The 27,418-nt window shown below is 39.1% G+C and overlaps 1 protein-coding gene across 2 annotated transcripts in view; it reads right to left on the bottom strand.

Moving 5' to 3' along the window:
* Positions 1 to 708: 708 nt before the first annotated feature.
* LOC145997351 (uncharacterized) overlaps positions 709 to 27,418 on the bottom strand; it is a 28,952-nt gene continuing 2,242 nt past the window's right edge. For both annotated transcript variants that reach the window (XM_083134309.1, XM_083134310.1), the window contains exons 2-3: positions 14,864 to 15,998; positions 709 to 9,667 (exon numbers count right to left, since the gene is read on the bottom strand). In XM_083134309.1, the coding sequence (XP_082990435.1) occupies positions 1,273 to 9,667; positions 14,864 to 15,798 (9,330 nt within the window). In that variant the 5' untranslated portion in view covers positions 15,799 to 15,998 and the 3' untranslated portion in view covers positions 709 to 1,272. The remainder of the gene's footprint in view (positions 9,668 to 14,863; positions 15,999 to 27,418) is intronic.

Genomic DNA, 27,418 nt, shown 5'->3' on the forward strand with positions numbered 1-27,418 from the left:
TTTTGTAAAGATTTTTTCTGTTATCTTTACATTTCAGTTTCCAAACAAATCGCGTAATTTTGACTCATTCATAGAAACCACAATGCTCCAAACAAGTGGACTTCAAGTTTAAACTTCAATCAGTCATATAAAAACCTACATAAAATTAAATATTAATACTACTACTAGTTAAATACCACAGTAAACAATGTGTATATTACATACTTACAACTTTGGGGTAAATTGTGGAAAATGCACATGGCACATGGATAAGAAGAGACTTCTTTATGAAGAAGATGGCTAATAAAAAGTATGACTTAATTAGTACAAGTTCTGGTAGCACGTGATCAAAAGTATAGTGAAAAATGGAAGTTCTGGAACTTGTGATTGAGATATGGAAACATTGTTGGGACTAAATCAATTATACAGAAAAATATGTAAGAAACTGAAAACTTCCTTTCCCATCGTGACCAGGTGTCAACGTTCTGAATGTTCATTTTCTGTTGCTTATAAGATCTGTATTCAACGATGTTCACATCTATGAATATTAGGCTGAGACTTCCAACATATTTTTCCAACACTAATCTAAAACAGTAACTTAAAAGCTCAGCAAAAACACACACAATAATGAACTTCCATACACAAGAGATTCTCGAGGTAATTGGAGAAAAGAATAGATATTAAACAATGGGAATTAAGTTTTATGCAACAAAAATATAAAAAACAGTACTAAGATATGTGCTTCTTCAGTTCGCAAATGACCTTTACAATGATTAACAAATAGCAATATCTGTTACGATACAAAGAATGTTACAATGAATAATTTACCAAAAGACGGGTGCAAAGCTGTACCAAATTTAATTAGAACTGTCTTCATTGTTCCATTCCAAGTACCTTACTTATAATACTGCTATACACTATTCACTTCAAGAACATCCGAGTAGACCACACGTATGCTATCATAAAGAGACACATTGCAACGACTGATGGCAGAATAGCAGCCGTGTTGCTGGTAGGTACATACGAAAGTGATGAACATGCACCAAATAAAATCAATAATCAAACATTAATCATATGAATCACACACGCAAGAAATAAATGATGATGCTGCAGGCAATTATGTTGCACGGAAAACTTGTGACATAACTTCTCACACATATGATGTATGCACATTTCACCTGGCTTTTCACTCAAAATTGATCAACCACTGAAATTTTACACACATATGCACATGGTATCAACATATTGATTTCTAACATTTTCCACAATTACACATGTAAATGTTGTGTAACATTATGTGTCCATTTGGTCAACTACACCTGGAACTGTCTCATTGTCAATTTCTTGAAAATTCACAACAGGCCTACCTTCGTGAACAATCCACAAATGAACTTTCAGCGCAGAGAGTGTATCAAATTTGTCTTCACACCGATCACAACTGTAATGCTTTTCATTATGCACATTCTCCTGATGTCGATTTAGACTGCTACGATCAAAAAATGTCTTCGAACATACGTTGCACTTGAACATTTTCTCATCATGAGTCTTCAAATGCCTCCTTATCTTGTGCAACTGGTCGAACTCCTTTCCACACTTGTCACACCTGAGATGCACCTTTATGTGATCTTTCAGAGCAACTTTATTTTCAAATGACTGTCTGCATTCTGGGCAGGTATGGGGTTTCAAAGAATGCACCTTCATGCTATGATTTCGCAATTTCCACTTATTTTCAAAGGTCTCTTTGCATATGCCACACTGGACGAGGGGATTGGCGACATTTGAAAGGGACTGTCGAGAAGGAAGCAAATTCTCACCTGCAACTGCATTCGAGTGTTTCTCCCTGTGCTTTACCATCTGATCAACGTCCTTGAAGGTGATTTTGCACACCTCACACTTCATGTGGCTCTTCCAGTGCTCATGCAGACTCATTCTGTCCTGGAACGTCTTCTCGCACACACGGCATCGAAGAGATTTTGCCCACACGTGCCTCTGCTTATGTTCTTGCAAGTTGACCACACTGTCAAAGGTCATTGGGCATTCACTGCACTGCAGGTGTTCCCTAAAATGTTTCTGTAGTTCCTCTTTGCTGTTGAAGCCTTGCGTGCACTGAATACACATCAACTGCTCCAACAATAACGTTTCATTCATAGGTGGAGAGTTTTCAGAATATATGTCTTGGTCATCTTGGTAAATGTGGCTATCTTCACTTTCATCATCCAGGTTTGACTGGTTATCCATCAACTTTGTACTACTTATATCTATCTGGCCTTTACTGTCGCTGGACTGTGGAGAATATGTATTCTGCAGCATCTGAACATCTCTTGACTGTGTATTCGTGAATGTGTACTGTTTGCTAGAAACACTAGGACCCTTGCTACTAGAAAGATCATGACCCTTCACAGGGACACATGATTTTGCCTCCGAGTGCTGCCTGCCTATTGGAGAGACTGCACCAACATTAATTTGATTTCCGGACTGGGGCAATCGCAAGTTCAGGTGGGCAGTGCGTACTGGCTGATAATCAACTAAGGTTCTCGCTGACGGGGATTCCAATCTCTGGTCTGTAGTGTGAAACTGATTATCTACATGGCCACATGCAACTGAACTGCTTGCGGGCTCTGGTAATAGTGTGTTTGAATTCGACAGCATCTCCGTTGCTTTTGTCACGATCTCCCCAGGACTTTGGGCAGTCTTTGGAGTAACGGTACCAGAATGATTGTTACCCATTAACGATTTTGGGCCTTTTCCATTGCAACCAAGTTTCACGTGAGTCTGTACCTGATGATCATTATACAATAACTTTCCACATAAATTACACTTGAATATTTTTTTCTGTTCTTGAACAGGAGGTGTGTTGATTTCTTGCATATTTGTTTTACTGTCTCCTCTTATCGGTTTTTCCGATGCATGCTCTGCCATGCTAACAGGAGGGGTTCCTTGCTGTATCGTTCTCTGAGCAGACCTTGCACTCTCAGCCAGAAGTGGTTGACCGTGAACAGGGTTTCCAGAAGTAACATTTGATGAACTCGTAGGCCCAGAAGTAACATGTGACGAACTCGTAGGAACACCAACAAGCATACTTGCACTCATCTGCGATTTATGGATTTTATGATGTTCATCGAGGGCTGGCTCATCAGGGAATATTTTTCTGCATATACCGCAGAGAAAGAGAATCTTATCTGGATTGGTACTTTTTGCTGAAGAGAGTAACGGAATGTCCTGTGCACCCAGTGGTTCCAATACAGATTTTAAAACCATTCTCAAGTAATCTGGGTTCTGGTGTAATGGTGTATTACTTCCTGGATTTGAAGCATTCAAAGGCTGTACACTTCTTTCCGGGGAAGCATGTTTTTTAGCTACATGTTTTTTAAGACTAGTTTTAGAGGCATAATCAGCAGAACACATAGTGCATGGAAAACGTTTACGTTGAGGTGGTGCAGGCATGGCATGTTGGGAGCTCTCTGGAAGTGAAATGATATTTGACTTCTCGTTTATATTTATATTGATAGTAGCTGCCATTGTAGATGCAGCTTGGGACCTGCTTCCTTCACCACTGAGCTGTTGGGGCCTGCCACGGCCATCTGCACTACCATCAGAGCTAGCACAGGGTGGCTTTGCAGACAATCTTCCTGATAGGTGAGTTATAGTAAGAGATGCATTATTCGACATCAAATCCTGTATGGATCGAGATAATGGTTGAGAGGGTGGTGCCTGACACACATTACCTGCTTCGTTGCTCTTGGTCTCTACGTATTTGTTCTCCGTTGTAATATTTACAATGCCTTGAAGTTTGTGATTGGCTGCTTGCATCTGCAGTAACCTCTTATCTTTGTGCTCCAATCTATGTCTTTTCAAATCAGCAGCTCTTCGGAATGCTTTCCTGCAGAGAAAGCATTTGAAGGTGTTTGGCTGCTTGTGAAAACGCTTGTGTTTCAACAGCATATGCAAGCTAGGATACATTCTGCAGCAAACAGAGCATTTGAACAGAGATCTGATTGCCTCGGCGTCACTTTGATTTGCTGTTTCTTCCGGTGGGGAAATTCTCACGGTTTCATCATAGCCAATATGCTCCTTATCACCTGCTTTCGTTTCAGGCTTCTGCACATTCCCTGTTTGCACAGGAATTGCACTTGACACAACTCCTGATATTCCCATTGCTTTGGATCTTGCAACATATGAATATGACTTCAACGGTGGTGGTTTTAGAAACGTTGCTGTGGGACTTAGTGGCTGCTCTGCACGAGGTTTCACTGGAGCACTTACTTTCCCATAATAAGCAGAATGCTCAGTCATCATGTGAGCTTGCAAAAGCCGCTCATTGGTAAAACTTGAATTACATGCCGAACATCTTAAAATATTGTTGTGCAGTTTTAAGACATGATTATTAAACCCACGCTTAGTTGTGAATGTCTTATTACATAGTTCACATTTAGGTTGCTTTCCCATATGTACCAGGAGGTGTTCTTGTAATGCTGATGGTGATTTCAACACCTTGTCACACAAGCTGCAAGTCTTCTTATCTGGACTACCTTGTTTATTCGGGACTGGGATTTGTTGAATTTCTCCCATCTTTGCATCACTTTGTGTGACAATTATCTTTGAAGTAAACTGATTAACTGCAGGCACTTTCCCCACCTCTCCAGTCATCTGATACTGTTGAATTTGATCATTTTTGTGTTCTTGGATAATCTGTGACTTTCCATTTCCTGTTGTCAAAACCATTCTTTGTGCACTGGTAGTGGACAGATGTGGTTGCTGGACATTGGTAGTGGACAGATGTGGTTGCTGAACACTGGTAGTGGACAGATGTGGTTGCTGGATGTTCGCATCAGCTGTCTTATTGGCTGTGTTACTTGGCATTAAAACTTTCGGTTGAGTGGTACTTGGTCTTAATATATTTGGATGTGGAATTATTTGCTTCTCTAAAACCCGACCTTTGCTGTCTATCATCAGCCGTTTTGCTGTTGAATGCATTTGCTTGTTTGACTGAGGATTCGTTTTCTGAATTTCCTGTTGGTTGCTGCCACCAACACCTGTACTCTGTGAAACATTTACATGATGCGGCATCACTTGCAATCCACTCACTGACTGCGGTTTCTGCAATTGCAACTTATCCTTTCCTGCCACCACTGCACTTGCATTCACTTGCTGTGCCGAAGTACTTGCCTGCTGGACTACCAGTGGATTGAAGGATGCACTGGCTTCCGCAGTTTGTGCCTGTATACTATAAAGAACATAGCAGTTGCCAACTTGATTCACCTGAGGTGAATATCCTGTTGTAATTATGGTATTCGGAACTCCTGATGCTTCCTGTCCTGTAACAGACGAAAGAGGGGTTGACGTAACTGGAACACCACCTGTTGCTTGCTGCATGGGCTGAAGGTTAGAGACTTGGATTCTGGGTGTGATGGTTAGGTTCGGTGTAATGGTTACACCTGATACAGCACCTGTCACCTGGTTGATAACTGGATTTATAGACTGTAGGTTTCCTACCATTTGTGGGTTTGTTACTGTTTGATTGATTATAGAGCTATTTGACAGTACAATTTTGCTTTGGCTAAGTCCAGAAATGGATCTTGTTGTCACTATTTCATTCCCAGTCATTGCATGAGGATTTCTGTTCTGCGTGATTATCCCTGTACTCTGGACCTGGATGGGTAAACTTTGAATATGAGAACTGCTTGTTGTGATGTGTGGTGGTGGAGTCATCAAGGGAAATGTGGGATTTACGTTTATTCTTGATTCAATTATTTGTATTTCTGGGTCGTCCCCATCTGAAGTAACCTCACCTTCCTCATTTTGTTGAGATGTAGAGTCTCCTTCATGTGGTTTGCTGTTATTCAATGTCTCTCTCTCGGGTGACAATGGCACATTTGTTTCTGTTTGAACACCTGATGGAGTGACCTTTGCAGGGGTGGTGGTTTTGCATTGATGAATGGCTGTCTGTGAATCGACTTTTGATTTGAGTAAGGAGTCTTCCTCATCTTTCGTTGGAACAGTATGTTGATTTTGTCCTGGTAGCTTGGGAATTTCAGCATGTTCCTGTACATTTAAATGCTGGAAACTTTTGGAGTCATCGAAGTTTTCCTCGTCATCAAATGGAACAGACCCTGGCTGAATGAGACAACTTTTCTGCTGATGTGAAGTGATTTCACCATCTAATACTGAAGGAACACTTGGATTTAATGTTGTGCACACTTCTGATAAAATCTCTAGTTTTGACATACCTTTTGCATGCATCATAATTTCTCTTTCTATCATTTCCTTGTTTTGTTTGTCAGTTTCTGATTTTGGTTTGTCCTGGCTTTCCAAGTCTATTACTTCCTTCTCTGTAAACTCTTGACTTGAGAAGGGTGACGGGGCAGATTTCGATGACTCTGAGAATTGAGAATGGATCTTCAAATTTTCACCACCACTAGGAGGGTTCATTTGTTCCTTGTTGGTGGATATCTTTGTAATTGGTGGTACACTTGAAGAAGGACTTGGGATCTGCACAGCCGAGCCTTGAGGTTCACACTTGGTGGATACAACATCAATCTTAGATGCCACTTTGCTTTCCATAATCGCCTCACGTGCTGGTGCTGGTAACAAACAGTGCAGCTGTTGGGGTGTGATACTCGGACTCGCAGCTGGCCCCTGTGGCTTCTTCATATTTGTCACAATGTACACCTGGGTCCTTGGTGCTACTTCTGGTGGCTCTGATGACTTTCCGATCAGTTTAAGTTCCAAACCAGGTGGAAGTTGTAACTGCGATTGAATTGACGATGCAGGAATCTCCTTAGTTTGGCTTTCTTGTCCTCCTTTCTTTTCCGTAAGTATTACACCAGAATCATCTTTATGAATCTTTGCATTTAAAATTTTCTTACCTATCATAATCATTTTCTTCTTGTTTATGGCTTCCAGGTTTCTTGCTCTTTTCATTTGTATAAGTGGCTTCTTCTTTCTCAAGAATGGTACCAGAGGGGGGACTATCTTCCTTGGGACTTTTGTTTTGGTTCCATTCCATCCTTTCCCTCCAGCAGCACTTCCTGGTTGCTTATGCTTTTCCTGGTGCAGTTCTAGAGTTTTCATATTACAGAACATCTTCCCGCAGATATTACACTCATAGAACGAAGGTACAGTGGTGTCTGCAGTGTTGCTACATCCAGAATCTTCTGCGAACGTCTTTGATTTCAGCCTGTGAACTTCTACATGCAATTTCAACAGCTTGAAACATCCAAATGGCACGTTGCATATTTGGCATTTGGGTTCTCCTCCAGTAGGCATCTGTTGATGCTCTTTCATGCTGACATGACTTGGAAGTTTCTCGTGACAATATTTGCACATCTCAAGATTTTCGTCATCTGGGATGATCTCGTGTACTGCTACTCGATGTGCAATCAGATCGTCCTTTAGTTCAAAGACAGCCTCGCACTCGCTGCATACGTTAGACCCACGTAACGGTGTTGACTTCAATGCACCTACCGTCTCTGAAGGTCTCATTGTCGGCAGCTTTTTATTTTGATTGATTTCATGTTTTTTTACATGAAGAAGGTATTCGATCTTCGTTTTGAACGTTAATTGACAAAGTCTACATAAAATCTTAGGTGTGTTTGTTTCTGCCACTTGAATTTGCACATTATCTTCAGGTGGTGCCTCACCATGCATCTTAACACAATGCTTTATATAATCACACTTACGCGTGTAACCAACAGAACATGCAGTGCACGAGTATGAACAGCTGTGCGTTCTCTGGTGTTCTTTTAAAGCTGTTTTGTTCCGGCATATTTCACCACAAATACTGCAGCTAAGACAATCCTGCTTCATCTTCATATCCAACCCAAGCACGGGAGCCTTAATTTCTTCCACACTATGCTTCTTCTCTTTGTGTTTCTTCAAATCATATTTATGTTTGTATGCTAAAGGACACATTTCACATTGAAATTTTTTCTCATCCTGTTTCTGACTGATATGTTGGGCACTGTTGTCAATGTTCATGCCTGTGTTTGTGTGTTGTTCTTTCAGAGCATCAGGGTGACAATGTTTTACGTGAATGCGCAGATCTTTGACTTGCAAGAAAGTTTTTTGACAGATATTGCACACTACAGTTCCTTGAGGTTGCTGCATTCTTGATTGATCCTCTCTCTCATTATTAACTTGCATTTTCTTTTCATCTATTTCCATTCTGGGAATGTTAAACGAACTCATCTCATTCTCTGGTGAATTGTCTTCCTTAACAGTGAACTCGCCAAGTGCATCACTTCTACAAGTTTGGGCAGATGATGCAATTGCTCCAGTTTTGATTGATGCATGTGTGACACAAAAATGGGAAGTTAGGGTGGGCTTATCTTTGAAGCACATATGGCATACGTTACATACAAAAGTGGTACTGGTGTCTTCACGGGAAGTTGTTTCTATCCTTTCACAACTCACTGAAGTCTCTTCCTTTTGTGCCACAACACAAACTGGAGGATTAGCTGCCACGCCATGCACTTCCATTTGATGGGAAGCGAGTCCGAATGTTTCTTGAAATGATAAATGACAAACATTACATACAAATGTCTTGCATTCTTTCTGAATGTATCCTGGAACCAAATGCTTTTTGTTTTTATGCTTGTCGTAGTCTGTAATGTGAGATTCTCGCACATTTATATCCTCCTTTGGTTTCGGCAAGGATTTGTCAGTAGGCGAAGGTTTCTTCTGACTTGCAAGAGGACCCTGCAGAACAGCACCACGTTCAGACAAGGGACTTATCTTGAATCGCTTGTTATGTGGTTCGCTTTCAAATCTCTGGTCTTCCTCCCGGTTTTCCAGACTGTGCTCAACCTCCGAAGGCTGTTTGTCAACACTGTTTGCACCTGATACTGGATAATCATCAGCATCATCTCCAGTCAAATCAAGCTCCAGAATCTCTTTAGGATGGCTGTGCACGTGCTCGTCCTTTGCATGAACCTTAACATGGTCATTAAGAGCCCTTTGCGTTGGGAATGAAAAATGGCAGATTGTACAAATGAATTTTGATTCAACTGCAGGGGCGTGCTTTCTCTTGTAATGTGCAGTAAGATCACACTTTCGTTTCCACTTATAATTGCACTCAGAACAGGAGAAGATTTGTTGTTGCTGCGGAGGAGTTTGCTGCACGTGCACGTTCTCAGACTCCATTACCTGTAAGCACTTCTTTGTGTGATTCTTCAGGATCCTTTCCGTAGAAAACCGATTCCCACACCCTTGACAAACAAGATGATTTCTCTCACGTGAACCTACATTACTGATTGGAGATAATGTGTCACATGCATCTGCATCATCTGCCATCGTCAAGCTCTGTTCTGGAGACTGCAAGCGAATACTTCTACTTTGGTTCCGACTTTTATCATCAGGTGGCACCATTAGGGACCCGGTAACACTAGGAACATCAGGATCTGGTTTCTCGTCATTACTTAGTGGCTGTGTTTTCTGCTCACTTGATTTTTCGTGAGAGTGAACAGTTGAATGTTTCTTTAAAGCCGTGATATTGGGGAACATTTTATCACATTCCTCACATTTCACAGTTTTAGTGTGAGTCTTCAAATGCCTCATCAAACTATAGTGTGAAGAGAGGCTCTTGCCACATTCACCACAATTGTACCCTGAAGTCTTTTGTTTAGGTGTAGAAACAGCCTTCTGCTCTTGAGATCCAGACACCTGCTTTTGTGCTGGAGGTTTTTGGACCCTGAAAAGTAAAAAATACCACAATATTAGTTCTTTTTAATCCAGATGCAGGTAGTGGTACAGTGGAAAGGTGGTTTGAAAAGATGAAAATAATTTGTTTAAATAAAAGGACTAGCCAATAATTATCTGCACTGCTTTCTGCATGTACATGCTAATAGTGTGTATTTGCTGTTGCTTTAGTGCATGTTTCAACTTCTTCACTTATTTTCTTTTCTTGTTGTTTTCGGATAATGCATCAAAATCCACCGAAGGCTTGCATCACAATTGACAATGAACAAGTCCAAGCCATGATTCTGACAAAGTGACGAGTGACTATCGACGACTTAACAAGCCATCTGCATATTAGTCTGCAATACTGATTGGACCACAAAAAATGATTCACTGCTTGCTATTCTCTGGTGCAAATGGAGACTGGCAGGGTTATGTTTACCTTGCAACAACAAGCAAATAAAATGAGTTACGAATGTTAAATATGCACCAATATGATGACAAATGCACACTTACTGACATGCACGCACAAAAAGCAGTGCAGCCAACATAAAGAAAATTAAACCAAAAGTGCAAATACAGGGTAACAGCTCTAGGGCCATGATAAAATTCAAGTATAATTCCTGGTTTACAAGGTGAACTTTCCAAAAAAATCAAGGGGACAGTGGGACTACAGGCAAAAGAACCTGTGCAGAACTGCACGTCATGTGCATCATACTCGTGCGTGGAGGAGAGGGGCAGAGTGAAGCAGGCTTTCCCCTGGTCCAAGTTGAACGGATGGAAGGGAAGATGCATGAAGGCTTCTGACCAAAGGTTCTTTTGTTTGAGGTTGCTCTATACAAGCAGATGTTTTCTCTATTTGAACCATATGAATTACCACAGCTCACCACCCACACATACACACACAAATATATTAACAATGCAAAGGGTCTGCGAGATTCCAATATATCCAAAAATTCCAATTCAATTCAATTAAACAGTATATATATTTAAAATATTTCATTTAAGGTACAGAGTTTACATTTACTATTTCCCTTACTCAGACTAGAAATACATCTACAAACACAAGTCACAAATGTTACGGGATATAGCTACTAATCTACGAATGTTAATTGTACAAGGATTTCATACTCAAATTTACCTATTCAGCTTCAAGATATCTTATCTTGCAATAACTTTCCGTCTGTCAGATAGAAGGTTATGCAAAGGACACTAACAAAGTAAATGGACTGAGATAATTCCGTTTTATTTTCCACGCAGCTTTCTTTTCCATCCTCAATAAAAATAAAAACCAAACCATGAAAAACTTGCCTCTGAGCATTTATAAATATGTTTAAATTGAATGGGATTTGGATTACTAAAAGTTGCAACTTTTCGCATCTACAGAGAATTCACGCATAATTCCCGAGCCAATAATTTGTGAATAATTTCTGGAATTCAAGGAATTCCCAGTGAATATCCACCCTGAAATAATTATTGACTGGTTTTTATATTTATACAACTGCTTTTTCATCCTTATTCAAGCTTTGAACTGATAAGAGAATGGTAGAAACAAAAGAGAACCATTCTATTACCACCCCAACATGTGTGACTTAGGACACACAGAAGATTGTGTTCTTTGTTTTAAATCCATTTTATGCACAGATAAGCTAATCTTGACTGGGCTTTCACTTTAAAGTGGGGTCTGAACCACTATGTTCCTCCACCGGATATCGAACGAGGGACCCCTTACAGAGAAGACTGAACTCTCACACAAAAATACTTCAGCTGGTGAAGATGCGATTCCTAGATTAATTTCTTGTCAAAAACGAGCCTGAGAAATGGAACCTTACTCATGAAATGCAGAGGCATTCTTCACTTATACAGTTCTTTTAATGGTCAAGTTCTCCATGGACCTGGCTAGCATGCCCGCCAGTGAGAGCTCATCTGCCAGTATTTAGACTCACAGATGTATGCTGACCTTGGCACTGGAAGCATCAGTGCTTCAGTATCCAGATAGCTGGTGTCCACTTTGCATGTGTTCGTGAAGTGGTAAAGTGTTAACAAGTGTTTTGGATTATTTGCTTTCCTGCAGTCTATAATGCCACGCTATACATACAATTTAAAACAAACTAATATTTATGTACAACTGTTGTGTCATGAATTCTTGTACGGAAGTTAGAATACATTTTTCAGCAGAATTCCCAGATGTTCTTGTTCCACACAGATATAGTGTTTGAAAACTTGTGAACAAATGTAGGATAACAGGGTCTGCTCTTGATAAGAAGTGAAGGGTGAAACAGCATGTGGTTACTGACGAGAAACTAGACGACATTGGAGCATGACTGTAACATACTCCTCAAAAATCCCACCTGCACCTTAAAAACAGAAAACAGACATTTCCATGACGCCTGTGTGACGAGATACCAAGCTTTCATATCTGAAGCCACACACTAGAAGAACTGTATATCAGGAGAGAAATTGAAACAACTTTAGAAGAGGAACTGATCAGGGTTGGCCCAGACCAGTCTTCCCCAAAAAAAACCAGTCAAAAAGTTTTTCTTTTTTTAAAGAAAATGTAAATTATTGCTTTAAATAATTGTGAGGTTCTACGATTGTCAAAATTTTTTGGAAAACTTGTAAACAAAAGTTCAGCAGAGCTTTACTAAAAAAAAAAATGAATGTATACTGCGTTTGTTAGAACCTGTCCCGTTTCCCGTGCTAGCGATCGCTCGACAGTTTCGGTGCCAATGAGAAACGAGGAAAAAATCGTCTGCTGGGCAGCGAGGAGCGAATGGGAGCCAGAAGAGAGGCGCTTACGTAGATGCTGTTGCGATGTTGCGTATTTTAATTGGCTGCCTGGCTTTGACTTTCCCCAGCACGGAGAAAAGCCAGCGACCAGCTAGCGCGGGAACCAGGACAGGTTGTAACAAACGTGGTATAGTACAAGTCATAGTGGTTTTTTTCATGCTATTTTCCTCAAATCATGCTAGAAATGGACTTTTAACAGAAATAAAAATAATATATATCCAAGAAACAAAAAAAGAAAAAAAAGTATCAGAAATTTTTAGATAAAATGCTTGCATTGATTGATGCAGCATAGTTGAACAAAGCTTATTATTTTGAAATGTGGTAGCACTTTGGTCATTAGTCACTTCCTTTTGTGGGGGAAACCATAGTGGAACATCATAATTTCGACTGTGATGATCAATTGATACAATAAATTTTTGCATGTTTAACCCTTATCCTGTTGGACACTGCATTGTTTTAAATGAATTTTGCCCTTCTAATGTGAGATTTTTATGTTTCATCGCTGTGGAAACAAGCGAGTGACATGATATTTAACCTAATCATCATTGCTATGTCCTTAATTCTTGTATTAATAATCATCATCGTAATTGCATGTTTTTTTGCAGCATAGTATATGAAACACGTTAGGCCGGAAAGTAGTGTGAGGAAATAGTTTTATTTGCTCATATATTTTTCATTTTTTTCTATTTTAGCGTTAATAATATTTTTATGTGATGTCTTATTAAATACTTTATTTTTTATTAAACATTTGTTAATACATATTCAAGTAGACTTCTTGACATATCGATTGTACACTGTGTCCGACAGACACTGCTTGCCCGTTTACGTGAGTGAAATGAGAAAAAAAAAAAAAAGGGGAAACAAACGAAGTAAAAAAAAATATTGTGTTCCCAGGAAGTATCGTTTGGAGTATGTGACAAAAAAATATAAGCAACAATGTCTGATAGACACTGGTTGCCCGGTTAAGGGTTAAGCATTACAAGAGAAAATTGAGCACATTTTATTGAAATGTCATTAATTGTGGTATAATTAAATCGGAACGCTCTTTAAATTATTTTTCTTAATGGGTTGCTTGCCTATGCAAGATAAATGTTGTTTATGTCTGGTTAGGAGCTCTATACCCATGTGCTAAGAAGAAGCCCTGCCATTGGCTAAAATGGATGCAGTTTCAATCTCTGATCTCCAAGATTTGTTGCTATTTACTGACGAAAATTGTGTCTATCAAATAAAGTTGCTGTTGCTGATAAATCTGTTGATTTGTTATAAAATATACACATTTCATGTACGTATAATAAACCCAAATCCTCAAGGTATGATATATTTATTGCATGGTGTCTCTCTGTGCCTTAAATGCAGTAGTATGCAGCATGACACTCCCGTTAATCCTGCACTGCCAGACTAATATTTGGTACATGGGTAGAAGAATGTTGTGGCAATAAAATATATTTTTTTCATAATTTTCTGAGATGGCATGTTTTGAGGTATCCAAGGTCAAAGGTCACAGTGAATGACCTTTAAACTGTAATCTGTCATAAGTAGGTCATATAGGGTATCAATGGAAAGCTCTATTCCTTAGCTTTTCAACGGTGTTTGAATTTTCACTCTACTACAACTAGGGTAAAAGTTGCAGCTATTTGTAAGTAAAAGTTTGTCATTTTTTTACGAAAATTTTGATTTTTATTATGTCTGTATTTTGGACAATTTTCAAAATAAAAATCTGAAATTTGGCAGAATTACTTACCTTGTCATATGTGTCCTTCATACCAATTTAATCAAAATCAGAACTGGTGAGGTCAAGAAGGTGATTGATCTGACACGGAATGTCTCATGTAATTTTTCCAATTTCAGGAATTTTGTGGTTTCACTAAATATTCCAGAATTGGCCATGTCTAAGTCATCAAACCTAGGACTGCTTGAACCAAAAGCAAAAGTACAAATAATATTCGATCACACTTGAGTTTCATGATATCAGAATAACAGAATCAGAACCTGCGTCATGACAGAATCCACACAAAATTTATAGTCACACTTTGCAACTTGTAACCACTAATTTTGAAAAACGTCTCGCACCATAGCTGTGTGATCAAAGGCATAATGCTTTAGACTCTGGCTATGGGTTGTGTGCAGGTTCGAGTCTCCTGGTGAGAAGCGTACAACTTTTCTTCTGAGATTTCGACTTGTGTACGGGATCAGTGGTCACCCACCATTGTGTGGAAATTGGGAGCTACGAATGAGTAGCATTACCTGGTCATGGAATGGGGGTTCAGCATGCTGGCCTCGGCAGGTGGGAGTGAGTCCAGCAGTCGGTGGGTAGGCCCTGGCCCGCACTGGCTGTTGCACCATGGGTTATTATTATTATTACTTTGAAGAATAATTAGGAACATGATTACTGCATGTAAATAGTTTAAAACACACTTACCCTATTGTGACATCCTTCTCATCCATACTTTCAGTCTTCTCAGGTTCACTTGCAGCATACAAATTGGCAAAGCCACCAGTCATCATGGATGCATTCATCTCCACGGCTTCCTTGAAGATGTCTTCAATCTCTTTCAGGTCATTTTCCTCGCCTTCGGCTGAGGGATGCTCTTTGGCACAAGCATCTCCTGCTGTTCTGAGAGACTTGTCTGCAGCTTTGGTAGGCTCTTCTACTTCAGTCTTCTGTTCGTCTGACTCTTCTTGATTCAAGGTTTCATTTGCACCTATATCATTTGATTCACAGTTCCTAAGAAACTCACCAGGTTGATTCTGCTGGTCACTTGCTTTGTTTTCTGTGGCAGTTGTTTGCCGTGATACAGTACACTCACCATGCAAACTGTACTTGGCACAATTCTCACCACCAACTTCACGTATACTATTAGGATCGATCTCCATTTGAGCTCCTGACTGGTCACCTTTCTCACCTGAATTTTCACTGTGTTCGATTGCCTTCAGATCACCACCTTCCTTGAGATTCTGGCTGGAGTCTGGATGCACTAGCGAATCGGATTCATCCACAGAATGCTTTGGTTCACTCGCAGGCTTTGTCTCCGCAAGTGTTTCCAGTAGCTCCCCATTGCAATCCTGCACGGAATGGTGCGGTTCAGAGTTTGGAGCAAGATAGAATGGTTCATCTTTCTTCGCCTCAGGTTCTAAGGAAGGTTTGTTACCCTCAACAGAGTCTTCCTCCAATGTCCCTTTCTCCTTGATGGTTTCCGGCGAACACTTTTCAGGAGCCGAATTACTTGAAGATTCCAGATTCGAGGGTGGTTCACCTGTTGAACCAACATCAACACCTCCAGTCTGCTCATTGCTGATATTCAGAGTCATGTTCTCTTTTAAACCTTCTTGCTCTTGACAACTAGAATTCATCATGCACAATGTGTTGTATGCACGCTTGACAGTCTGGCAAACTGAAAAGCAGAGTGGCTCTTTACTGATGGATCACCTCCACACTGTTGGAACACTGTCCCCACACTGCAGAAGTGACACCCACCTTCTACACTTATGTATTTGGTAGTTCATCAATATTCACCTCACCGAACAAACAGCACCATCCATGGTAGTATCCATACCTGCAACACAAAATGGGTTTTTATTAGTGCAGAGAAACAGGTCCACAAAGAACATATTTGGTCTAGGAATTAATTCGTGCGCCTGGACAAGAGATGGTGTAACGAGCGTATCGTCCCACAGTTCAGTGTAGCCACACATGTGTTGAAAACTCCTGTCAGCACGCATCGTTCGTAGTATAGGGCAGTTGATTGACGCGTCAACAACAGCATTTTGTAGTCAACTGAACATGGCGCAGTTCGTGCCAGATAAAGTGTTTTTGCGGGGTGTTCTGCTTCATTACTTTAACATGCAGAAAAGTGCTACCGAAAGTCATCGTATTTTGGTGGAAGTGTATGGTGACCATGCGCTAGCTGAGCGAATGTCTCAGAAGTGGTTTGCATGGTTTAGAAGTGGTGATTTCGGCCTGGAAGACCAAGAGCGACCTGGACAGCCAAAAAAATTTGAAGACGAAGAATTGAGAGCATTGCTCGATCAGGATTCATGTCAAACGCAGGAAGAACTTGCAGAAGCATTAGGCGTTGATCAAACAACAGTTTCCAAACGCCTCAAAGCCATGGGAATGATTCAAAAGATGTCACATTGGGTTCCACATGAATTGAAAGACAGAGACGTTGAAAGACGAAAACCATTTGCGAATTGCTGCTTCAAAGACAGAAAAGAAAGGGGTTTTTGCATCGCATTGTTACTGGCGATGAGAAGTGGATCCATTACGAGAACCCGAAACGAAAAAAAGGCCTGGATGAAGCCAGGTGAACCAGGTCCATCACAACCGAAACGAGATATTCACTGTGCAAAGGTTATGCTGTGCATATGGTGGGATATGAAAGGTGTGGTGTACTATGAGCTGCTGCAACCGGGTGAAACTATTAATGGAGAACGTTATCGACGACAATTAATGCGTTTGAAGCAAGCTCTGGCCAGGAAACGACCAGAATGGGAGAACAGACATGATAAACTTATTTTTCAACATGATAACGCTCGCCCACATGTCGCAAATCCGGTCAAAACCTATTTAGAAAATGTCGGATGGGAAGTTTTACCCCACCCGCCGTATTCACCAGACGTTGCTCCTTCGGACTACTACTTGTTCGATTGCATGAATAACGATTTGATTGGACAGCGGTTCACTTCTTCAGAAGATATCGAAAAATGGGTCTCTGACTGGATCACTTCAAAGGATGAGGACTTCTTTCGCCACGGATGGGCGAAAGTGGTGGCTCGCGATGGACAATATTTTTCTTAAGGTATTTATGTATTTTGTGTTTGAACTACAGCTTCAATGTGTGCGTAAGAACCGCACAAATTAATTCCTAGACCAAATATGTCAAACAGTTTCTACACTTTTAAGAAAAAGGAAAGCAAAAACAATATTTCATCACAAGTGTATATCCTTATAAATTGCAGCAATAGATTCAGAACCACTTTGGTTGGTTTGGAAAAGCTTTCGTGTATGTGAGCAAAGAAATTTGGAAGGGATACAATGCAGGTTTTTGATTGATTGACTTGGTGCTTTAAGTCCACTTTATACACAGTAAGGCTAATTGGAACTGGACCTACAGTTTAAAGTGGGATCCGAACCACTATGTGTCTCCACCGGGAATCAAACCCAGGACCCCTTGATTACAAGGCGACGATGGTACCACTGCACCATCAGGGAGGCCACACTATACATGTGTATGTAACATTAAGCTTTAGTGGATGGAGCCTCACATGCCTGGATAGCCTCTGTAGATGGGAGTTTTTCTTATATGCGCTTTTCAAACTTGCTGCAAAGTACAAAAAAAATCATAGCTCGAGAACAAATTGTTGTAGAGAGATGAAATAGGCGTTGTTTTGTTTCTTAAAGACATGACTTTTAGAAGAGGTAAAATTTATACAATCTGCCTCCCCATAATGAGGGTTAAAGGAAGAAGAAAATTGATTTTTTTTTTTTTAAAAAAAAGGCTCTGCAGTGGTGCATTCCTACAACCATGCAAAGTTTCGTTGAAAACACACTTATACTTTTTGTAGAAAAATAATACCAATGTATACGAGTGGCAGTGTTGCCAGCTTACAGAAACAATTTCCAGAATTTCAATAGTAATAATGGATACATTGTATCGTAATTAGAGTATGTCATACTTTTACATGTATACTAATGAACAAAAGAGAACTGAAATATTGTGTGTTGTTTTCAAGAAATGGTGTGTTAATTGCTGCCATGTGGTGTTGGGAGAAAGATCTCCTATCCATCTGCTACAGGTTAAAGGAATACAAAATAAATGCAATTTATGTGAAATTGAACAGACAGAATGAACAACTGGTGCTGTTTGCCCTCTTGGTCTTATCAGAGAAACTTATCGTGATTATACATGTAGAGTTATACATGAAGGCTGTGTATCTGAGCCAATAGATGTGCAGTCTAGAGTGAGGCAAGACTGTATATTATCACCCACAATGTTCCTGATTGTGATTGATGCAGTGATGCGAAATGCAATATGAGGGACCTTCATTTTGCAGACGATTTGTGCTTCTTGTCTGAAGCACATGGTGATATGCAAACAAAACTAGCAGATTTAATAGAAAATGAAAAAAAAGACAGAAAGTAGGACTTGTGATAACTCCACGAAGACCAAGGCACTGAGGATTAACTCCACAAAAACAGACCCGTTCAGTATCGGTGAAGAGAGTATTGAAAATGTGGATAGCTTTACTCACCTGAGTAGTGTGGTGGCAAAAGACTGAGAGGCTGCACAGAATGTTTCTCATTGTGAGGTTCTATCCGGTGTGGAAAAACAAGAAAATATCTATGAAGACCAAACTTTGTATTTTTCGAAGTAATGCTAAGTCTGTGCTGTTATATGGGTCTGAGACATGGAAGGTAACAAAAATTCACCTCTAAACTCATCAATCGCTGCCTGAGAAAAATTCTGAATATATTTTGGCCATAAGTGATTCAAAACCCAGAACTTTGGAGAAAGACTGGAAAAACCGAGGTGTCCATACAGATAAAGTGGCGAAAATAAAATTGGATAGGGCATACGTTGAGGAAGGAAAATGAGGCTATTGAGAGAGAGAGGCACTAGAAGGAAAAGAGGGAGGCCTAGACAGAGGTGGCGAAGATCTGTTCACGCTGAAGCATTGGAGGAAGGAAAGAGCAGGAATGCAGTGAAGAGAATTGCCGTCAGTAGGACCAGGTGGAGATGCTTTGTTGATGCCCTATGTTCCACAGGGAACAACAGGAATTAAGTCAAGTAAGTCATACGAGTGGCAGTATTGCCAGCTTACGGAAACAATTTCCAGAATTTCAATAGTAACAATGGATACACTGTATCGTAAGAGTATGTCATACTTTTACATGTATACTAATTCAGAAAAGAGACCTGAAATGTTGTATGTTGTTTTTCAAGAAATGGTGTGTTAATCACTGTTATGTGGTGTTGGGAGAAATCTATCCATCTGCTAAAGGTTAAAGAAACACAAAATGAATGCAATTTATGTGAAATTGCACAAACACAATGAACGACTGGTGCTGTTTGCCTTCAGCATATTACCTACAAACAAACTATCTGCATAGTTTGTGAAGATTAGGTTCCATTTCAACATTTTTTTTTGCATTTAGCTCCTGGAGATGTGTTATCATGGAGTAATGAGTTGTTTTATGTGGTATCACTTACTACAATGTGATATGAGCCATGTGTGGGAAATTATGTACAATTCATTGATATTTGGAGTGTTGTTTATAAAAATTGAACCCAGGATTCCCTTGATTAGAAGGCAACGACGCTACCACTGTACCATAGAGGAGGCCAAGTACATGAAGTGTATTGGTTGATTTGCTCTATTTTACTTCGCTTTTGGCTAATTGTGAAGATGGGGATGAGTGATGATATGATGACTAGACACTCACAAACATCCAAGCCGAGGCCGGGATTTGAATTTGGGGCCTCTGGCATTGTAGCGTGATGTGCTAACCAATCCGCCACTGGTGCCAGCATGAAGTGTATTGGAAAGGAAGTTGCATGTGGTTACATCATGTTAATGTTTTACACTATATACAGGGTTCCCACGCAAACTCCAAATCCATTTTCCCTGAGATTTCCCTGAGTTTTCCAGAATCCTCATATTTTTTCCAGAGTATTGAATGTACAGTAAATGACTACTATAATTTTACAATGGCCTCCTCCATTTCCCCTCATAGGCATACCATCCTCACCTTCTTTATTACTGTTGTTTTCTGATGCAAATAACAAAACTAGTTCAATAATAAAATAAAATTACACTTCTTTGCATGTAATTAAGAACAAAGATGACCAGTTTTCTAGAACTTTAAACAACTCCGAAACAATTTCTAACATATCTGATATAGAACATTGAAATATTTTCACACTTTTTATAGATGTTTATAAATGGATACAATATCAATTAATCTGTAATGCGTACAATAATAGTTAAGACAAACAAATTATTGGAATTTTTAAAACACATAAAAATGAAGTGACAATTATTAGTACCAATTTAAAAAGGAATAATAAGTTACTGAGGCTGAAATATAAAACAAGAAATGTACTTAATGTCGGATACAGCAAATTAAGAAACTTTACTTCTCAAAAGCTTCAAGTCTTTTTAATTGTTCTTCAATAGCCTTTGCTTCTTCTTGCATCTTTTGTTGTTTGGCTTGTAAAGCACAGTTCTCACTTATTTTAGGTTTCATTTCTTTCCTTTTGTTTTCTTTGTGATCACATTTCTTTCTCATCTTCTGCAATGCTTCTTCGTAACTAATACGTGCACCTGTAACACTCTGGATCATATCTTTGCTTACTTCTACATTTGACACTCCTCCTACCACTTTCACTGCATCATAAACTTGCCGAATAGCCACAACAGACTCTTCTTTCAAGTTTTCTATTAAAACCTGCTTATTTACAGAAAACCCACTTTCCACATATGCATTGTCATGTGATAAAATCAAAACCAACTTAACAGTGCTCCATAACTCAGAGAAGTCATCCTTGCCCTTCATGACACCTGTAAAAAAAGAATCTAGTGCATCAGTTTTGATTGAAAAGTTACAAAACTTCTCTTTCAATTCCTTTTCACTACTGACATTGTGCAACAATGTCGTAAACTGGCGAATTACTTTATCACCAGTTATAGCCTTCATTCTCTTTCTCCTGAGAAGTTCCTGTATCAAGTCTTCCATGCGCTGAGCACATCGCTTTGGAAACTGAGTCATTTGCTTCGGAACTAAACAACTGGTGGCTCTCACCAACCTGAACTTAAGGGGACTACGTTCCACAATCTTCTCTGTTGTTGGTTGCAAAAAAATTCTGCAGCTAGTAAAAAACATAAGCTTCTCATTTTCATTCACCTCTTTAGCTTCCAAAGCAGCTTTGGCACCAATTCCAATATCAATCTTTGTCAAAGGAATCAAGTTGTCAGAATTCCTGACATCAATTTGCATTAATTTAAAACTATTTTTTGCATTGTTCAAGATGTCACTTTTTATGAATCTCCCCATTACATCTCTAACAACACTTTCTAGGGAGTCATGAAGAAATGGGAACATAGGTTTGGGGGTTTGGAACATTGTCAAATATGTCATTCTGGCATATCTGTTGAGAAAACTATTTCACTACATGATATTAATGTAGATCTGCTGGTCCTACAAGTAATTCCATTTTACACATATATGAGCTATTGAGGCACGTAAAAATTCACGTGTCATGTCATGACTATAACAATAGTTGAACATGATCAAAAATTTAAAATATGAACAAGTATTTATGAACAGTACATAATTCATACATGGCACTAGTAAGTAAATATTTAAAATTCTGTTCTAAATGCAGTAAATACACAATCAACAATATTGTACACAAAACATGGCAAAAAATAAACATTTCCCTAAACAGGACACTCCATTTTTTTTACTATTTTGTAAAAAAAAGAAGGAAGAAACAACTTAAAACTACTCCCTTATAAGGGAAATCAGATGAACGCTGGTTAACTTTAGACATCAGGTTATCTTAATTATGCGTTTTCCACATCTTGAAATATATTTTATGTCATGTAAAAGATCGAAATCGGCTAATTAAATTTTAAAAAGCGCAAAATTTATGAGGGTGTACACTTCGTCACCAACCCTGGAATCACATTTAAAAACAAGAAACACACAAACAAATAGATACGAGTTCCTTTCTGAAAGAGAAATGCTACAACAACCTGGATTATCCACAGACAGGAGCATATTATAATCCCTCAGTTTTGCTTCATTGGGAACCATTAATCAATTACAAGATTTTCCCTGAGATTTCCCTGAGATTTGTATTTCTTTCAAATTCCCTGAGATTTCCAGGTTTTCCAGGTTTTCCAGGTGTGTGGGAACCCTGTATATAGCTGTCAGGAATTACAGATGGCAGTACTGCTTTGCTGAGAGTGAAACGTGGCCTGGGGTTTTACTACAGATCATGGAACAAACTCTGTTATATAAATACTGAGATCTATCCATTAACACATTTGCTACCAACCAAACTTTGAATACTATTCCAGGTGCTGTACATTTTTGTCTCACATTACATACTTTATTAATCTGTTGTTTACTATAGTAAAAAGAAAATAAATAAAAAACTCTGAACACTAAAAGTTGGTCTAGTCGGTAGGAAACCTGGGTTCGATGGTAGAAATGACCCGTTACTTGCTATCATGTAGTGGTGGGAGAAATATAACCCACTGGTAACAGTTCCGATTATTTATCATTTTTTCAAATTCTCCTAGCAGAAAGACTAATTATCGTAGAAATTTGGCAATCATTCTCACATGAAATTTGAATCTTCCTTAAAGTAATGAGCACTGTTCGGATTTTGAAAAAAAAGCTTTCATTTAAGAAAAGTCTAAGTTACAGGCAAAAAAAAACATGAAAGCATTTAGGAATATTATTTTAATGCTAAGAGAACTAAATCTGACCTGCCAAACCTAACCAAGAAAGCATGTAAGGTAGACAGCATTTAGGGATCTTATTGTAATGCTAAGAGAACTAAATCTGACCTGCCAAACCTAACCATGAAAGCATGTAAGGTAGAAAGCATTTAGGGATCTTATTTTGATGCTAAGAGAACTAAATCTGACCTGCCAAACCTAACCATGAAAGCATGTAAGGTAGAAAGCATTTAGGGATCTTATTTTAATGCTAAGAGAACTAAACCTGACCTGCCTAACCTAACCATGAAAGCATGTAAGGTAGAAAACATTTAGGGATCTTATTTTAATGCTAAGAGAACTAAACCTGACCTGCCTAACCCAACCACGAAAGCATGTAGGGATCTCATTTTAATGCTAAGAGAACTAAACCTGACCTGCCTAACCTAACCACGAAAGCATGTAGGGATCTTATTTTAATGCTAAGAGAACTCATCCTGACCTGCCTAACCCAACCACGAAAGCATGTAGGGATCTTATTTTAATGCTAAGAGAACTAATCCTGATCTGCCTAACCTAACCACGAAAGCATGTAGGGATCTTATTTTAATGCTAAGTGAACTAAACCTGACCTTCCTAACCTAACCATGAAAGCATGCAAGGTAGAAAGCATTTAGGGATCTTATTTTAATGCTAAGAGAACTAAACCTGACCTGCCTAACCCAACCAAGAAAGCATGTAGGGATCTTATTTTAATGCTAAGAGAACTAATCCTGACCTGCCTAACCCAACCACGAAAGCATGTAGGGATCTTATTTTAATGCTAAGAGAACTAAACCTGACCTGCCTAACCCAACCACGAAAGCATGTAGGGATCTTATTTTAATGCTAAGAGAACTAATCCTGACCTGCCTAACCCAACCACGAAAGCATGTAGGGATCTTATTTTAATGTTAAGAGAACTAAACCTGACCTGCCTAACCTAACCATGAAAGCATGTAAGGTAGATAGCATTTAGGGATCTTATTTTAATGCAAAGAGAACTAAACCTGACCTGCTTAACCTAACCATGAAAGCATGTAAGGTAGAAAGCATTTAGGGATCTTATTTTAATGCTAAGAGAACTAAACCTGACCTGCCTAACCGAAGCATGTAAGGTAGAAAGCATTTAGGGATCTTATTTTAATGCTAAGAGAACTAAACCTGACCTGCCTAACCCAACCACGAAAGCATGTAGGGATCTTATTTTAATGCTAAGAGAACTAAACCTGACCTGCCTAACCTAACCACGAAAGCATGTAGGGATCTTATTTTAATGCTAAGAGAACTAATCCTGACTTGCATAACCCAACCACGAAAGCATGTAGGGATCTTATTTTAATGCTAAGAGAACTAATCCTGACCTGCCTAACCCAACCACGAAAGCATGTAGGGATCTTATTTTAATGCTAAGAGAACTAAACCTGACCTGCCTAACCTAACCATGAAAGCATGCAAGGTAGAAAGCATTTAGGGATCTTATTTTAATGCTAAGAGAACTAAACCTGACCTGCCTACCCCAACCACGAAAGCATGTAGGGATCTTATTTTAATGCTAAGAGAACTAAACCTGACCTGCCTAACCCAACCACGAAAGCATTTAGGGATCTTATTTTAATGCTAAGAGAACTAATCCTGACCTGCCTAACACAACCACGAAAGCATGTAGGGATTTTATTTTAATGCTAAGTGAACTAAACCTGACCTGCCTAACCTAACCATGAAAGCATGCAAGGTAGAAAGCATTTAGGGATCTTATTTTAATGCTAAGAGAACTAAACCTGACCTGCCTAACCCAAAAAAGAAAGCATGTCGGGATCTTATTTTAATGCTAAGAGAACTAATCCTGACCTGCCTAACCCAACCAAGAAAGCATGTCGGGATCTTATTTTAATGCTAAGAGAACTAATCCTGACCTGCCTTACCCAACCACGAAAGCATGTAGGGATCTTATTTTAATGCTAAGAGAACTAAACCTGACCTGCCTAACCCAACCACGAAAGCATGTAGGGATCTTATTTTAATGCCTAGAGAACTAAACCTGACCTGCCTAACATAACCACGAAAGCATGTAGGGATCTTATTTTAATGCTAAGAGAACTAATCCTGACTGCCTAAGCCAACCACGAAAGCATGTAGGGATATTATTTTAATGCTAAGAGAACTAAACCTGACCTGCCTAACCTAACCACGAAAGCATGTAGGGTTCTTATTTTAACGCTAAGAGAACTAAACCTGACCTGCCTAACCTAACCACGAAAGCATGTAGGGATCTTATTTTAATGCTAAGAGAACTAAACCTGACCTGCCAAACCTAACCATGAAAGCATGTAAGGTAGAAAGCATTTAGGGATCTTATTTTGATGCTAAGAGAACTAAATCTGACCTGCCAAACCTAACCATGAAAGCATGTAAGGTAGAAAGCATTTAGGGATCTTATTTTGATGCTAAGAGAACTAAATCTGACCTGCCAAACCTAACCATGAAAGCATGTAAGGTAGAAAGCATTTAGGGATCTTATTTTGATGCTAAGAGAACTAAATCTGACCTGCCAAACCTAACCATGAAAGCATGTAAGGTAGAAAGCATTTAGGGATCTTATTTTGATGCTAAGAGAACTAAATCTGACCTGCCAAACCTAACCATGAAAGCATGTAAGGTAGAAAGCATTTAGGGATCTTATTTTAATGCTAAGAGAACTAAACCTGACCTGCCTAACCTAACCACGAAAGCATGTAGGGATCTTATTTTAATGCTAAGAGAACTAATCCTGACCTGCATAACCCAACCACGAAAGAATGTAGGGATCTTATTTTAATGCTAAGAGAACTAATCCTGACCTGCCTAACCTAACCACGAAAGCATGTAGGGATCTTATTTTAATGCTAAGAGAACTAAACCTGACCTGCCTAACCTAACCACGAAAGCATGTAGGGATCTTATTTTAATGCTAAGAGAACTAAACCTGACCTGCCTAACCCAACCACGAAAGCATGTAGGGATCTTATTTTAATGCTAAGAGAACTAATCCTGACCTGCCTAACCCAACCACGAAAGCATGTAGGGATCTTATTTTAATGCAAAGAGAACTAAACCTGACCTGCCTAACCCAACCACGAAAGCATGTAGGGATCTTATTTTAATGCTAAGAGAACTAAACCTGACCTGCCTAACCCAACCACGAAAGCATGTAGGGATCTTATTTTAATGCTAAGAGAACTAAACCTGATTTGCCTAACCCAACCACGAAAGCATGTAGGGATCTTATTTTAATGCTAAGAGAACTAAACCTGACCTGCCGAACCCAATCACGAAAGCATGTAGGGATCTTATTTTAATGCGAAGAGAACTAATCCGGACCTGCCTAACCTAACCACGAAAGCATGTAGGGATCCTATTTTAATGCTAATAACTAGTATAATGTTACTATAGTCACTTACTTTTACTATAGTGTTTTGAGAAAAACGTACCTATGAAAGCGGCATATCAATTCAAATTAGATATATGCAATTAGTGTGTTCACCAGTTTTTGTAGTACCAAAAGTTGATATCTTATTCACCATAAATATGTGCCTCTAACAATTACATTCTACAGCCATTAAAGATTTTCTTACACTCAATAAGCGTCATGCATTCCTCATCTTCACCTTTTGAAGATCATCTTGCACACATAAATAATAGGCTACAATTTTGGTTCTGATTGTGTGATGATTTTTGAAGAAGAATGAGGATAGATTCCTGGAAATGGTTGAGGAAGTAAGTCTGAAGTTCAGAGAAGACTGATTTTGTGTACCTCCAAGAGGAAGAGAATATTGATTTGTGAAAAGTAGGCTGTGCAAGTGACCATGCTCATATGTGTTCTTGCACTGGAAATCTTTGATACATGCGTAGGAAAGAAGAAAAGTGTGGAAATACTACGAACTTCAAACCTGATAATAACCTATTAAAAATGTATAAATGGTAACACCGTAAACATGCAGGAGCATATTATAATTATAATCCTAAGAGCAACAAACCTGACCCACCTAACCTATTCACATAAGGATGCAATACGTAGCTTACGGTTGTTACAAGCATATAAACATAATTCTTTTGATGTAATGTTTCGTTAGAACACACACTTCCTCCATCAGACATTTATTCTTTGTTTGATTAATGTTATAACAATGGAATAAATTTATCAACAAAATAAAAAGCAGTTACACAATGAATATCGGTGACGGTGCGATATCGCACAAACGAATTTCTTCGTTTTTACAGGAGAAAGTATTTACGAAATTGAGTTTCTATAGGTTGTTCAAAGGCCACGGATGTATTTCTTTCCATCATGCAATATATTTGACCGCAAATTCATGTATATTTCAAGAAAAGCATCTTTCCAACGCTCTACGGTAACCAGATGTCGCGTACGTTTCATGACGTAACCCCCTTGAAGTGTTTCCAACCACGTGGCTGCTTTGCAAGATTTTTTTTTGATTTTTTT

Source organism: Lepisma saccharinum, chromosome 13 (genome assembly GCF_977018435.1).
Source record: "Lepisma saccharinum chromosome 13, izLepSacc3.1, whole genome shotgun sequence".
Classification (NCBI taxonomy): Eukaryota; Metazoa; Arthropoda; class Insecta; order Zygentoma; family Lepismatidae; genus Lepisma; species Lepisma saccharinum.